The sequence below is a fragment of the Neopelma chrysocephalum genome, unplaced genomic scaffold (assembly GCF_003984885.1).
Source record: "Neopelma chrysocephalum unplaced genomic scaffold, ASM398488v2 Primary Assembly neopelma1_42, whole genome shotgun sequence".
NCBI lineage: Eukaryota > Metazoa > Chordata > Aves > Passeriformes > Pipridae > Neopelma > Neopelma chrysocephalum.
In genome coordinates this window covers 1,177,131-1,190,156 of record NW_020897700.1, presented here as the reverse complement: position 1 = coordinate 1,190,156, position 13,026 = coordinate 1,177,131, and the positions used below count along the sequence as shown (strand labels likewise).

Genomic DNA, 13,026 nt, shown 5'->3' with positions numbered 1-13,026 from the left:
AAAATTTGGTAAAATAAATTGCACATAATTGGAAGTCCTTTTTTTGAGAGGTACATCTTTTAGCAGTTTCTGACCATAGAATTAAAGTGAGGTTTCTATATTGAATCAGTTCATCTATTACTCATGCTAATTAGAATTCTTGGTGTTGGGTTGTTTTTTTCTTTTCAGTCAAAATCACTTTTTTAGTTATCTTGGATCAAAGGCAACTCCTATCATTATGATCAAATGATTCAGATATGTTCATTCATATTATGTATTTCTTCACCACAACCGATACATCTGTACTGTAGCAAATGTGGGCTATATGCTTTTCGAAGTTATTCTCTTGTGTAATTATATTTACTTTTTTGGACCCACATGATGGGTGTGACTGAATATACTGATTACAGTAAGCATTGTTAAATGCATTTCGAAGGCTAGCTAAGTAGTCTGAACTGTATTAATTCCAACAGAAAAATCCTGGCATCAAGCTAATTTACTGGGCTGGAGCAAGCCTATAGTGCCTGCAGTTGTAGTGTGTGTTCCTTTATCACTTAATTTGGTTTTAGCCATAGTATTCTTCAACCTTTTTTTACACTCCTCTTCCTCCCTATGCCATTTCAACTCTTTCTTCTTGCTGTCTTTGACTTTCTGATACAAACTTAATGTGTTTCAATAAGGAGGAGTGCAGGTTTGCAGTAGGCATCCCAGGAATAGGACCCAAGCTTTTTTGCGATCTGCCTTAAGTTCACAAGGAACTTGGACAGCTTCACTCATCCTTTGTTAGGTACAGCAAGATAGCACTGCAATCTGTGTAAGCCAAAAGAGATGATTTACACCATGGTCTTCTGTGATTCCTTGTTTTGGAAGCAAGTTAAAATGCTTTCAGATTAGAGGAATGAACCTGTCCCTAAATGTTCTGAACCCTTTTAAATGTAAGCAGAAATATTGCTGCAAGTAAATCTGTGATGGAAATGAATGATTTATAGTTTGTTATTGGCATCCTGAGTCTATTTCTGTGCTTCTGCACTATTTCCTCTTCACTGTATTCCTATGAAGTTTATTTTTAAAGACCTACCCAATTTTGGAGATGAAGAATGCTACTGAAAAATAGTCTTCAAAAAACAAACTCCTGAACACTGGTAACATGAGCTTCAACCTCAGTTGTTTGTTAAAAGAGTGTGAAACTTGGGGAAAAATCAGGTCAGACTCAAAAAAACCCTTTTGAATGGAATTATTTCCTCAAACTCGGTCACAAGTAGATTGTAACTCTCAAACTTTCTTCCTCTCTCCTAAAGTTGATTAAATGTCATCTTGTCTTGAGTAAGCACTATAGCATGGAGGAGCTTAAGGGTCAAGCTCTTCACTGCCATGTAGGCACACACTCCTCTCCTTAATAGGAGCATCCATGCTTGAGTGGTATGTGACCTCACAAGTTTACAAGAAATGTTGTCATGTGGACAAGCTGCATATGTGATTTCATTTCAAGATGTATTTTCTGTGCTATGAAGTACTTGTCTTTTAGTCACATATGGACATATGGACAGCTCAAGTAGTACCACTTCACTTTCTTTGCTCCTGCTTTGGAGTAGTAAAATAATAGCTTCCTCTGTCCTTTTGAATAGGGAAATGGAGCTAAACCCACTTGCCTCACAAGTGAAGGGGGATTATCTGAAGAGCAACTAGGTCTTTATGGCAGTACTTGGACCACAGGTCTGGTTGTTGAACTCCTTATGGGGATGGATGGCTTACCTCCTTTGTGTAACTTAAATAATCCTACAGTTGGAACATCATTTCAGTTTTTAAATATAATAACCCCTTTTTTCTGCTTCACTGGTTATCCACTGCCTAGGGTGTTACAGTTTGGGTTTTTTTGGGCAGTGGCATTTGAAACTTAGATTTTAATGAAGGACTTCAGGCTCAAAAAATGTGTAGAGTTTAACTATAAGGACAGGGCTATACAAGCAGAGGCTGCTGTGCCATGTGAATAATTTTTTTGACATGCCAACAATTTTCTACTGCTCTAGTTCCATTAGTCAACATTTTTGCTGTTGATGATTTAGAGTTTTGATATGCTAGCATCAGGTTTAGGTAGGATGAGAGTAGATGGAGGTCATAAACAACTGGCACATTTTGTACTAAATGCTATTTGAAAGATAGGAGAGAATAATCACTTAGGGTAAGGCTGCAGAGACTTAGTGGGAAATTTGAATGTTTGAATACCTAAAGATAGAATAGATCCAAAATGGTTTGTAAAATATTTTGTTAGCTGTGATGCTCAGATACAATGTTTTGTGTTTGGTTTTTTTTTCTTTTCTTCCTTGATTTTATTTGTCTTTGTGTTGTTTTTTTGGGGGGGTTGTTTGTTTGTTTGGGGTTTTGTGTTTTTGTTGTTGTTTTGTTTTTTTTACCTTGGTTCACTAAACTTAGATAGTCCTACCCAGCAACTGGCACTATTCGTAATGTATAAAGCTAAATATGTGCTCAAACAATATGATTTGGGCATAAATGTGGGGCGTACAATTTAAAATAATTTTCTTAATGTTTCACAGAGTATGTCTTTTTAAATAGCACAAATTAAAGTGCTGTATTAAAGAAATTTATCTCTTTTCAACAATCTGATATTACTTTACCTTTAACATGGTTGAGTGGAATGAATTTACACTGGAAGTAGAAAAATTTCTCTACTGCAAAGTGAGCAGTGATTGCTGAAGTCTGGAATATAGTATGAGGTTTGTGGAAATGTTTTTTGTGGGGCTTTTTTTTGTGTGGGTTTGGGTTTGTTGTTTTGTTTTGTTTGGGTTTGTTAGTTTTTTTTTTTTTTTTTTTTTTTTTTAATGTTCACCAAAAAAAGCAGGAGTTTAGTTGCAACACCTGATTGATAACTAAACAAAAAATCATGGTGGAGTGCTATTTCCTCCAGTCTTTACTAGGAAATGAGGTAATAGATCATTCCTCAATTTTCTATAAGTATTAGAATGAGCTCCCACGGAGTAGGCAAGGAAATATGAGGGATATACTCAGCTCAAATACCTGACAGTGTTTACTGTAGTTACTGGAATACTTAATTTAAATGGTATTAGGATAAGGCTTGTATTTCAGAAACCAAAGCATAACTCATCTATTTTAGAAAATACTATACCCCATTGTTTTTAATTCAAAAAATATACATAAATGCCTTTCTCTGTAATTTTGCTGATCTACTGGAAAAAGAAAAAGACCACCATGCTTCAAAAAAATATTCCTTTTTTTTTTTTTCATTAGAATAAACAATACATGTTTCTCTTAATAATAAAAAGTTATTTTCCTGCTAATACCAGTTACAGGCATTAAGATAGGTCTGATAGTGATACAATGGCAATTTCCTTCCGGGTTTTTTTTTGTCTTTTTTCGTAGAGGGAAACATTAAGTAGTCAGAAAATGTGGTAGCATTTCAGAAACGCCAAGTCAGGACAAACCTTTATGGTGACAGGGGTAAGATTGTTCAGCAACCCTTATAAAGCAAATTATCAGGGAGTGTGTAGTTTTCCCTATGATGATTAGTATGAAATGATGTCTTTGAACACAAGGTTCTTCATATTTTCTGCTTAAACCTTTTCACGTATTTGTATTTAAATTTCATTTTTGTTTCCCCTCCTCAAAGAGCTTTCAATACTGGTGAGCCCAATGACACCAAATTGCATTTGAGTCTCACAGCTGTGTGTGAAATTTCTAGCTGATTTCATTTTTACACTGGGAAAATTGGAGTCAGAAGAAATAAACATTGAGAAGCTTGGGAAAATATACAAGGCAATGAGTGTTCCAAGCATTTTCAGCAAACTACTGAAGCAAATTTAACTACAGCTTTAAGGTCAATGAAAATGGAAAGATACAGAAAATAATGAATGAGGGTCTTTGGTCCCTAATCAGCCATCCTTTTTCCTTTCATAGATGTTACACAAAGCATCTCCACAGTTCATTAGCACATGACTTAGTTTAATAGATTTATTCCCCACCACAGTTATGTTTTCAGTTCTTTTGGTTTTGTCATAATATAAATAAAATCTTCAAGAATTGTGCATACCAGTGCTTAAGAACCATATACAGGCTTACCTACATATACATGCATACATATATGCATGTATAAGGCTTTTAAAGCAGCATACAGGTGAATGGGTTTATTTGGCATAAATTTGCCATCCATTTTTTAAAAAAGGGTCCTTCTAAATTATATTTCTTTAATAACCTTGAATTAACTTTTCTTCCACTTTGTGCACTTTAGGCGTGTCCAATGGTAGAACATAAGATGGAGTGCACTTCTTACCTTTTCTCCCCTCCCATCACATGATTCAGATTGCAAAATGAGCAGAGTGGATAGTGGACTTGTTCTTATGGCTTATTTCCCCTCAATTTTTTCTCTCCATAGTTTGCACTGCTCTTTGCACTGCTAGAGCTGTGGGCTAGAATTCATTGTGTTTTGTGGCAGGTGGAGCTTTTACTTGGTCATGTTCCAGGGCTCTGTAAGGCAAAACAAAATCTCTAGTATTATTCCAGTAAAATTCTGATTGACTGGCTCTACAACATAGTAGTAAAACAGGGTAGATTTCTCCTCCAAGTTGTGCATTTGCTCACAGCATGACAATATGGTGACTCTGTGGGATTTGGGACAAGCAGCATTATTTACACTGATGCCAACATGCTGCTTCCCTGATAAATGTCAAATAGTGTGAATTTGGCAGGCTATACAATGTCCTCCCAGAAGAACAGACTGTTTTCTTAGGAAGGATTGGTAAGGATAAAACTGACTATGGTAGAGTTTAATAGGAAAATATTACTAAATTACCATACCAACAATTTTGATTTTGCAGCTAAATGGTAAGTAATGCCAGAATTTTGGTAGCTTTAAGCTTTCCAATTTTTGCAAGACTTTTTGCTTTAATTAATTGGGATCTCCCAGTTTGGGAAACCTGTGTTCTTATATAGCACATCACTGACATTCCTATGTATTAATTAGCATGTGTCTCATTGAAGGCTTAGTAGTGCTGTCATGTTAGACTCTAATTGTATTCTTGCAAAATTAACAGCAAAGCAAAGCATGAAGATGTTTATTGACTGTTCACTTTTAATTTAATTCTACTAATACCTCTTTGTTACATGCTTGATTATACTAATAAACAAAATTCTTTACAATTATAGGACTGCTTTGATTGTGGTACCCTTTTCAAGGCTTTAGATTTTGGTCAGTTTTTGTTTGTTTGTTTTTGTTCGAGGTTTTGTATTTTGGGGGGAGGATGTGTTTGTTTGGATGTTGGGTTTTTTTGGAGGGGCATGGTTTGTTTGGTTTTTTTTTGTTTTGTTTTTATTTTGTGTTTTTGTTTTTGATTGGTTGGTTTTGTGTTTGGGGTTTGGTTTTTTTACTTAAGAAGATGAAATGTGTAAAATGGTGATTAGGCACCTGAAAGGCTTAAGTACTAAGGTTCCCTGGGTAGGCACATACAGAACTGACTTGCTGCTTCTTGCATGTTTACCATGAATCTTAAGTGGAAAAGTATCTACTCCATTTTATCTCAGTGGCTAGCATGCTTATTAGGTACAGCCTCCCACAAATCCAACATAGGAGTCTGAGCAGACTTGATTCGTGCCTTTTCGATTGTGGAGAATTGTATTAGTAACCAGACTGCTAAGTAGTCCTTGGCGTGTTAAGTCCTATTGAAGCTACTCTTGTTATGTTAAATAATTTATACAGGCCCAGGGAGAAGGAGAGGCATTGATTCTGGAGCCAGCTTGTCTGTGCATGCACTGCAATGGGAGGACAAGATTGAAGTGTGAAGAATGCAACATCTATAACAAGGAAGGATGACCACTTTTCCTAGAATGCCCAGTGGCCTGGTAGGAAAACACTTGAGATGTTAAAAGCCTGGGTTGATATCCCTGTGACAGTCAGGAGAGATTTGAGAAGAGGTCTCCTGTCACCAAACCTATGTTCCTGTCCTGGTTGCTGGGTTACAATAGGGGAAGACGGAGTCTTTTTGTGTCTCTTTACAGTGTGACTTAGCTATCTAGCCTCAGGAAGGAACTCCGAGCTGAAAGCACTGAGTACAGTTGGATGGCTCCTTCTGCAAAGGCATGTAATTTAGGCTGTGATCCTTCCCAGGGCATTTCTCTCCAGCTTTGGCATCTGCTTGCTGGATGTCGAAGTGTTAGCTCTCTCCCACTAGAAGTGGTACCAGATGGTGGTGTTGTGACTTGTAAATTCTGCTATGCATTTATTGCTGAGAAAATAGAAGCTACTGCTTTAAGTATTGTACTGCCTCTGTCCCAGACACTATCAGGATGTCACTGATAGTGATATTCTATATCAAAGATCTGCTAATGATCTAGAAAATGTACTGTCCTGCAGCAGTGATCTCTCCTTTAAGTAAACAAATGATGCAAAAGCAGCCCTGGGATATTGCACCATGTCACTGTGAAGGTCTGTCATAGGGTGAGCCTGCTGCAGGTCTTCAGAAGTGTCTATATATCCAATCCCATGGCTGCTGAGCGATTTTCCAAAGAGTGCCGAGGCAGATTAGAAGAATACATATGAATTACATTGCAACTACATGGCTCTAGTTTTAATGTGCACCTGTTTTTCAGCAGTTGATGATGGCTGTGTTTCCTAGTGATCCGAGGGCCTATGAAGGGGATTTTCCATGTGGAGTACTACTGATTCTCTGTTAGCTCAGGCAGTAGGATCTGCTTATTTTAGATTCATGTCTCAACAGGATGTATCCATCAAAAAAACTATGAAGAAATTTTAAATTGCAGAGACTGATTTTAAAGCTGTTATGTAGAGCACTAACAGGCTATAGGAAGATGCTCTTGAGTTGCGTGAAAGAGCTGTACCAACATTTCTCACAGCTTGCAGTGTTCTCACTGCTTTTGTTAAGTACAGTCCTAAGGATAAAGTTCCCTGATGCCCTGGTAATCACTTTTATTGTTGCTGCATTCTTCCCAGGACTTGGCATGTGACTTTTAAATAATGTTCTTGTTTGTTTTACAGATTCTAAGTTGGCCTTATCATAGGAAATATGCACTGTGGTTGTTACCAGCTCTCTGTTCTGCAACAAGATGACTAAGTTTGTCAGTTCAGTATTGCATATTGCTGTGCCGATGATCCTCTTCCCTTGAACCTGAGCTCAGCTGCTGCGTGCTACTTCAGTTCATGCTAAATTTGCAATCTTGACTTCATTGAAGTGCAAAATTGCCTTGCTTGTCAAAAACTGGTAATACGTACAAAACAATCCAACACTTTATTTTTTTTGTTCAAGTCGAGGCTTATGTAGGCTTAGAAAAAGTTTCCGAATTTCCACAGTATGTGAGCAGCTGTTTAGGTTTTGCAAACCATGTTAAATATTGAAGAGTTTAGATTGACTCATATTGGTGCATCATTTTAGTGCTGTAGAAAACAGCAGTATCCATCAAAGTTGAGCTTAAATGGAAAAGCAAATGATGGTTTAATTAATTCCTGGCAATAGATTTGTTACTGGATTTTTTTTGTTTTGTTTTGGTCTGTACATTCTGCCATAGAAGCTGACCATCAAATTTGCTCCACAAATCTGCCATAGTATTTAACGATAAATTGTATAGATTTATCATGAAGTATGCTAACAGCATCGTTCATTGTATTATTCATGGCCAATTGTGTGTGAATCCACTGGTCAAAGGAAGGATACAGCACGAATTATCACACTTTACACACGCCTGTAAGAAGGTTGGTTTAGATGTCCTATCTTCCTGCCAAATAAAATGGACGTTGTTCTAGGAAAGGGGCATCTTACGTCAGGACTTCGTACATAGGAAGAAGAATTTGTACTCAATGTATCTTTCCTGCTTCAGTTCCTGTAAAGATAAAACCCATGAGAAATAGCATGTGATGCTTAAAATTAAAACAAGATCTCTATGCTTTTTAATATAGTAAATACTTCAAAAGCTTTTTGCATATTACATGCTGCATGACAGAATTTGTTTGACTGAATTTGAACCTTCTATCCTACGGCCTCCTGCCTCCTCAATAAAGTAAGCTTATGCATAGGATGGGAGTTTTCTAAATCTCTCATACTGAGCATATTTTGATTTGTTGGTTTTGTTTTTTGTTGTATGTCTTAACGAAATATTCATTTGGATAGAAGGGAGGAGTGATTATTAATCTCTTCTGAAAAGGACTGTGCTACTTTTCTCTGTTTATCAATTCCTTGACTTTGTTACTGCACTCACCTATTACCTCTGTCATGATCAAACTTCTGGTGATAAATGTTTGAACTCCCGTCAAGGCTGGAATTTAGCTTTCACCATTGCCAATCTTGGTTGGTAAAAATCAAATAGGCATTAATGTATTCTAGCCAACCACAGAGCTTTAACCAATGAAGATGTCTTACAATTACAAAAATATATATATTCTTAGATTGTTATCAGAGCTCTTGAGAACTTTATGTACATACAGGAATTGTGCACTCAGATCACCCAGAATTTTGAAACTCATCCACAGTGTTTCTACCAGTAAAAGTTCAGAGATTGAATTCTCCTGACAGGACCAATAGCAAGAAGGTTTTCTCTTGAAGGAAAAGAGAGTAGAGCAAAGTATTTACAACTTCTGTTTTGGCGGTGGTTTGTGATCATAGTTTCTGGTTTGTTGTGGAGTTGGTTGGACCAAGTCAGACGGATAGGCTATTTCAGAGGAAGGGTGAGACACTTACAGAAGCAGAATTTGTCGTATTTATTTACATTTATCAAGTGTATTAAGCCTGGCACTGCATGGTGTAATATACTAGACGTTATGGTGATTTCCAGGCTCCAATTTTGCATTCCTGAGCTACACCATTTTAAATGTTTCCCAAAAGTCTTACTGAAATGCCTCCAGAAAATCAGATCCTTTCTCAGTCTAGAGTGAGAATGTAAAAAATGTGGACTCGGTATTTCCTGTGGAGCCCCATCTGGACTAGCACAGCAGCTCTCTGTTGGCTCAGGATAATTGAGTGGTTTCCTGACTTGCCCTCATAAAGGAGTCTTTACTTGGATAATCCTTCCCTTTCCTGGCTTGCATTTTCATTTGGCTTCTATTTGTTTTTATATTATATTTCTTGTTTCCATCCCTGTGATGGGTTGACCCTGGCTGGATGCCAGATGCCCACCAAAGCCCCACCTCAGCTGCACATGGAAGCAAAAATATAACAAAAGCCTTAGGGGTCGAGATGAGGGAGAGATCACTCACCAGTTGCTGTCATGGGCAAAACAGAAACGACTTGGGGAAAATTAGTTTGATTTATTACTAGTCAAAGCAGTGTAGGGTAATGAGAAAATAAAAACTAAATCTTAAACATCTTTCCTGCACTGCTTCCTTCTTCCTGTGCTTAGCTTTTCTCCTGAATTCTCTATCTCCTCAACAGTGGCTCAGTGGGATGGGGAGTGGCAGTTACAGCCAGTTCATCACGTGTTGTCTCTGCCACTCTTTCCTACTCAGGGAGAGGACTCCTCACGCTCTTCTCTTACTCCCATGTGAGGTTCCTCCTGGGGGAGACAACCCTCCATGAACTTCTCCAAGGTGAATCTTTCCCAGGGGCTGCAGTACTTCATGGACTGCTCCAATGTGGGTCCCTTCTGTGGGGTGCAGTCCTTCCAGGAAGGCATGGGATCCTCCATGGGCTGCAGGTGGATCTCTGCTCCATTGTGGACCTCCATGGGCTGCAAGGGGATAACCATGCTTTTCACCACAGGCTGTGTAGGGGAATCTCTGCTCTGGTACCTGGAGCATCTTCTCTCCCTCCTTCTGCGCTCACCTGAGTGTCTGCAGAGTTGTTTCTCTCATTTATTCTCAGTCCTCTCTTCAGCTGCAATTGAGCAGTTTTTTTTCCCCCTTCTTAAATTTGTCATCACCATTACTGATGGGCTCAGCCTCTGCCAGTGGCAGGTCTGTCCTGGAGCTGTCTGGCATTGGCTCTGTCAGACACAGGGTTTCCCCTTCTTCTGGCAGCTTCTCACAGAAGCCACCCCTGCAGCTCCTCTGCTACCCAAACCTTGCTATGCAAACCCAATTAGTGCCTCCAAACTAAAAGCTACTGATGGGCAATATCCCTGTCTTAGGGCTATGCACCATAGCTGTGTGTGGAATATTTTGCTAATACAAACTGAATGTCATATTTTACTGTGTTTTGCGACATAATTTGATTTGTTAAGGCCTGCTATAGAATCAGGCTTCTTCAGTATTTTTATTAGTGACCTTGGCAGTAATCTTTAGATGCTGTGGAGTTTTGAAATAGCATCAGTACAGAGGAGAAATAGACTAATGTAGGAAGAAATTAATTATCTTTGTAACACTGAATAGAGAAATACATAGGGGTCATATGTATACAACCAATAAAAAGAATTTTTTCTTGAAAATTTTTGACTGGACAACTCAACAAGGAGTGATACCTGAGTGCTTTGAATGAGAATAAGCTATTATAATGATATAGTCTGAGTGCAAGAAGAGGATATATGAGGGGAGGTGGTGCACAATGTGCTGGTGAGGCCATCCTGGCAACTAGTGTGCATTCTGGTCAGCTTTGACAGGGCATGGAGCTGGTTGCTTCATGGAACATGCTTGTTTCAGTACATTTCAAGGACGACGTTCAACTCAAGAACACAAATCCAAACTATTACAATGGCATTGTGGAAGAACAACCAGTTTTCAGTGATAGGGTGTCTGTGGAGCACGTTAGAAATACCGTTTCTAATTTCTACGCTCTGAGTGCTTATGAGGTGCTTTCCAAAGAATTAACAAAAAATGTACCCGTATTTTTGGTGCTTGTTATGCAGTATTATGTTGTGATCTTACAGTGTTATCTGTTTGGACTTTATGTGTATATTCATGTGTACATTATGAGAAAACTGGGTTTCTCTCTAGACTTAAGGTTTCTGAAATATTGGAAGTTTTCTGTGTCACTAATGAGAGTGAATACCCAGTAGGCTTTTACACAGAAACACATTTTGACCATTCGAAATAGTATAGATAATTTTATTCTAGAATAGAGACTGTAATGGGAAATGAGCAGTGAATCAAGTGGCAACAGGTCTGATTTGGTCACTTCGGTGGTAATGGAGATGATTGGAATATGAGGAGCCTGACTGTTACCTGTTTGTCTTACCTGTGTCTGTGGTTGGCGATGCCCAAAAGGGAAGTGTACTGAGGTGGTCTTTGAAAACAGGTGACACTACAAGTGAGCAAGAACATTAAATAGTGCCTTTGCAAATTAATTGCACTTAATTTTTTGTTCTACGCTTTGAACCATTCTTTTGTGGTTGCACATGGAGTGACTGAAGATGTGGTAATTCTGTTCTCTAGCAGCAGCACTGAGATATGTCTTATTCCAGTGCAAATCTACTTTGCAACCCCTATCCCAACCCGTGGACTTTTGCTCCCCAGGTGCTGCTTGAGAGCTTTATGATGGGTGAATCATACTTGAGCAAAGCCAGGTTCTCCAAGAATCTGCACAGAGAAGGCAAAATTCACCTCCTATCATTGACTCTACTGCCAGCTTCTCCATAGCATAGAGCTGTTGTTTCAGGCAGTGAACACTGATGACTTGCATCTGCTCAGCTTTGCAAGCCTTCAAGTGACATGCAGTAGTCCATCAGGTATTACCAAGTCTCTAGTAAATGTACTACTGTCCTGATTGTGCTTTATCATTTCAAGTTAGCAGTCTTGAAAGCTGCTTTACTATTCCTGGGTCACTGACAACCCTAGTATGAAAGTATCAAAATTGCACACCTGTGTGTACTTCTGTACTTCCCAAAGAGTGACACAGGCTTCTCTATCAAAGAGTAAAATCAGTGTTTCTTTCAGGAAATACCAGTTTCTTCTGGTGTTTATTCCACTTCTCTACTTCTTTGGATTGCAGATGCAGAAGAGTAAATAAAAGGGATTGACACACTTGTATGCAGGAAGGAAAACTGAAACTTGAGGGATTCTTTTATATATCAACCATGAGCTGGCAAATACATCAGCCGTGAACTGGGAAGTACATCAACCATGAATAGGCATATAGCTATGACAGTTTCAGATGAATTCAGGCCAACAGTATTGCCAGTAATAGATTTGTACTGCAATTAACAGGATTAGGAAGCAGCATTCATGGTGGGAGTACTAGAGATATCAGGTGATTTTTTTTTAAATTATTATTATTATATTTTCAGATTTCTTTTCAGCTCCCATTTCTCTGTTTCCTTGAGCAGAACAGCAAAGCACAACTGATGTAGCAGACAGATACAATTGTTGCTCGTCTCACTACTCAAGGTACTGCTAGTACCTTGAATAACACCTGAGGTGTTTTCTGTTACCGCTCTGTCACTTTTCTGGAGAGAATTGCTGTTGAATAAAGGAGGGAAGAGAGATTGCTCCCTGCTTTCTCTCCCTTTGATTTATGCTGTGAGCTTTGGCAGGGTTCTCTGGAAAGGTTGAAGGGAAGGGAAGCCAAAAGCACAGTAGGTATGGTGCAGGGCAATGTTTAGGAATGGTATCATCAGAGAAGTGCAAAACATAGGATTTTTTATATATATAACAAGTGATTGTTTTGCCTTGTCTGTATTTAGACCTGTATTAATGATGCTGAGTATGTGTACCCTATCTGCCCTTAAGTCTGTGTCTTTTGGAAAGCAGTTAGTCTCTGAATAAAAAATATTCACATATCTGAAATATAATATGTTTTATATTATATTTTAGGTGCAGGGCTGAAGGTTCAAAATTCTGTTCTTCAGGTACCTTTCCAGAAGGAAGTTCAGGAGATATTAGTATTCCTCTTAAATGCAGAGAAGAAAGGCGGAGGCCAAATCGCATTCCCAAAAGCCAGTAAAATATTAAACTGATGGATTTCCCATCTGTACTTCCTTATCTGTATTTCAGTTTCTCATCCAGCCTGATAAGTATTATCTGGTTGAAGTATATCTTTCAGAAAGACATCCAGACTTGCCTGAAGACATAAAATGATGGAGAATTCACCACTTCTCTTAGTTAATTAATGGAGACGAATAGTTGATTAAAGATGAATTTATGCC

At 38.3% G+C, this 13,026-nt stretch overlaps 1 protein-coding gene across 7 annotated transcripts in view; it reads left to right on the top strand.

Moving 5' to 3' along the window:
- GABRA4 (gamma-aminobutyric acid type A receptor alpha4 subunit) overlaps positions 1–13,026 on the top strand; it is a 48,279-nt gene that overhangs the window by 22,652 nt on the left and 12,601 nt on the right. For 4 of the 7 annotated variants that reach the window (XM_027676309.1, XM_027676311.1, XM_027676312.1 and 1 more), the window contains one exon: positions 12,730–12,816. The exons of 1 other annotated variant lie outside the window; for it this stretch is intronic. In XM_027676309.1, coding sequence (XP_027532110.1) covers positions 12,730–12,816 — 87 coding nt within the window. Of the gene's footprint in view, positions 1–5,704; positions 5,848–11,873; positions 11,985–12,729; positions 12,817–13,026 lie in introns of those variants that run through there. 2 more of the 7 variants (XM_027676314.1, XM_027676315.1) reach the window with 2 other exon arrangements.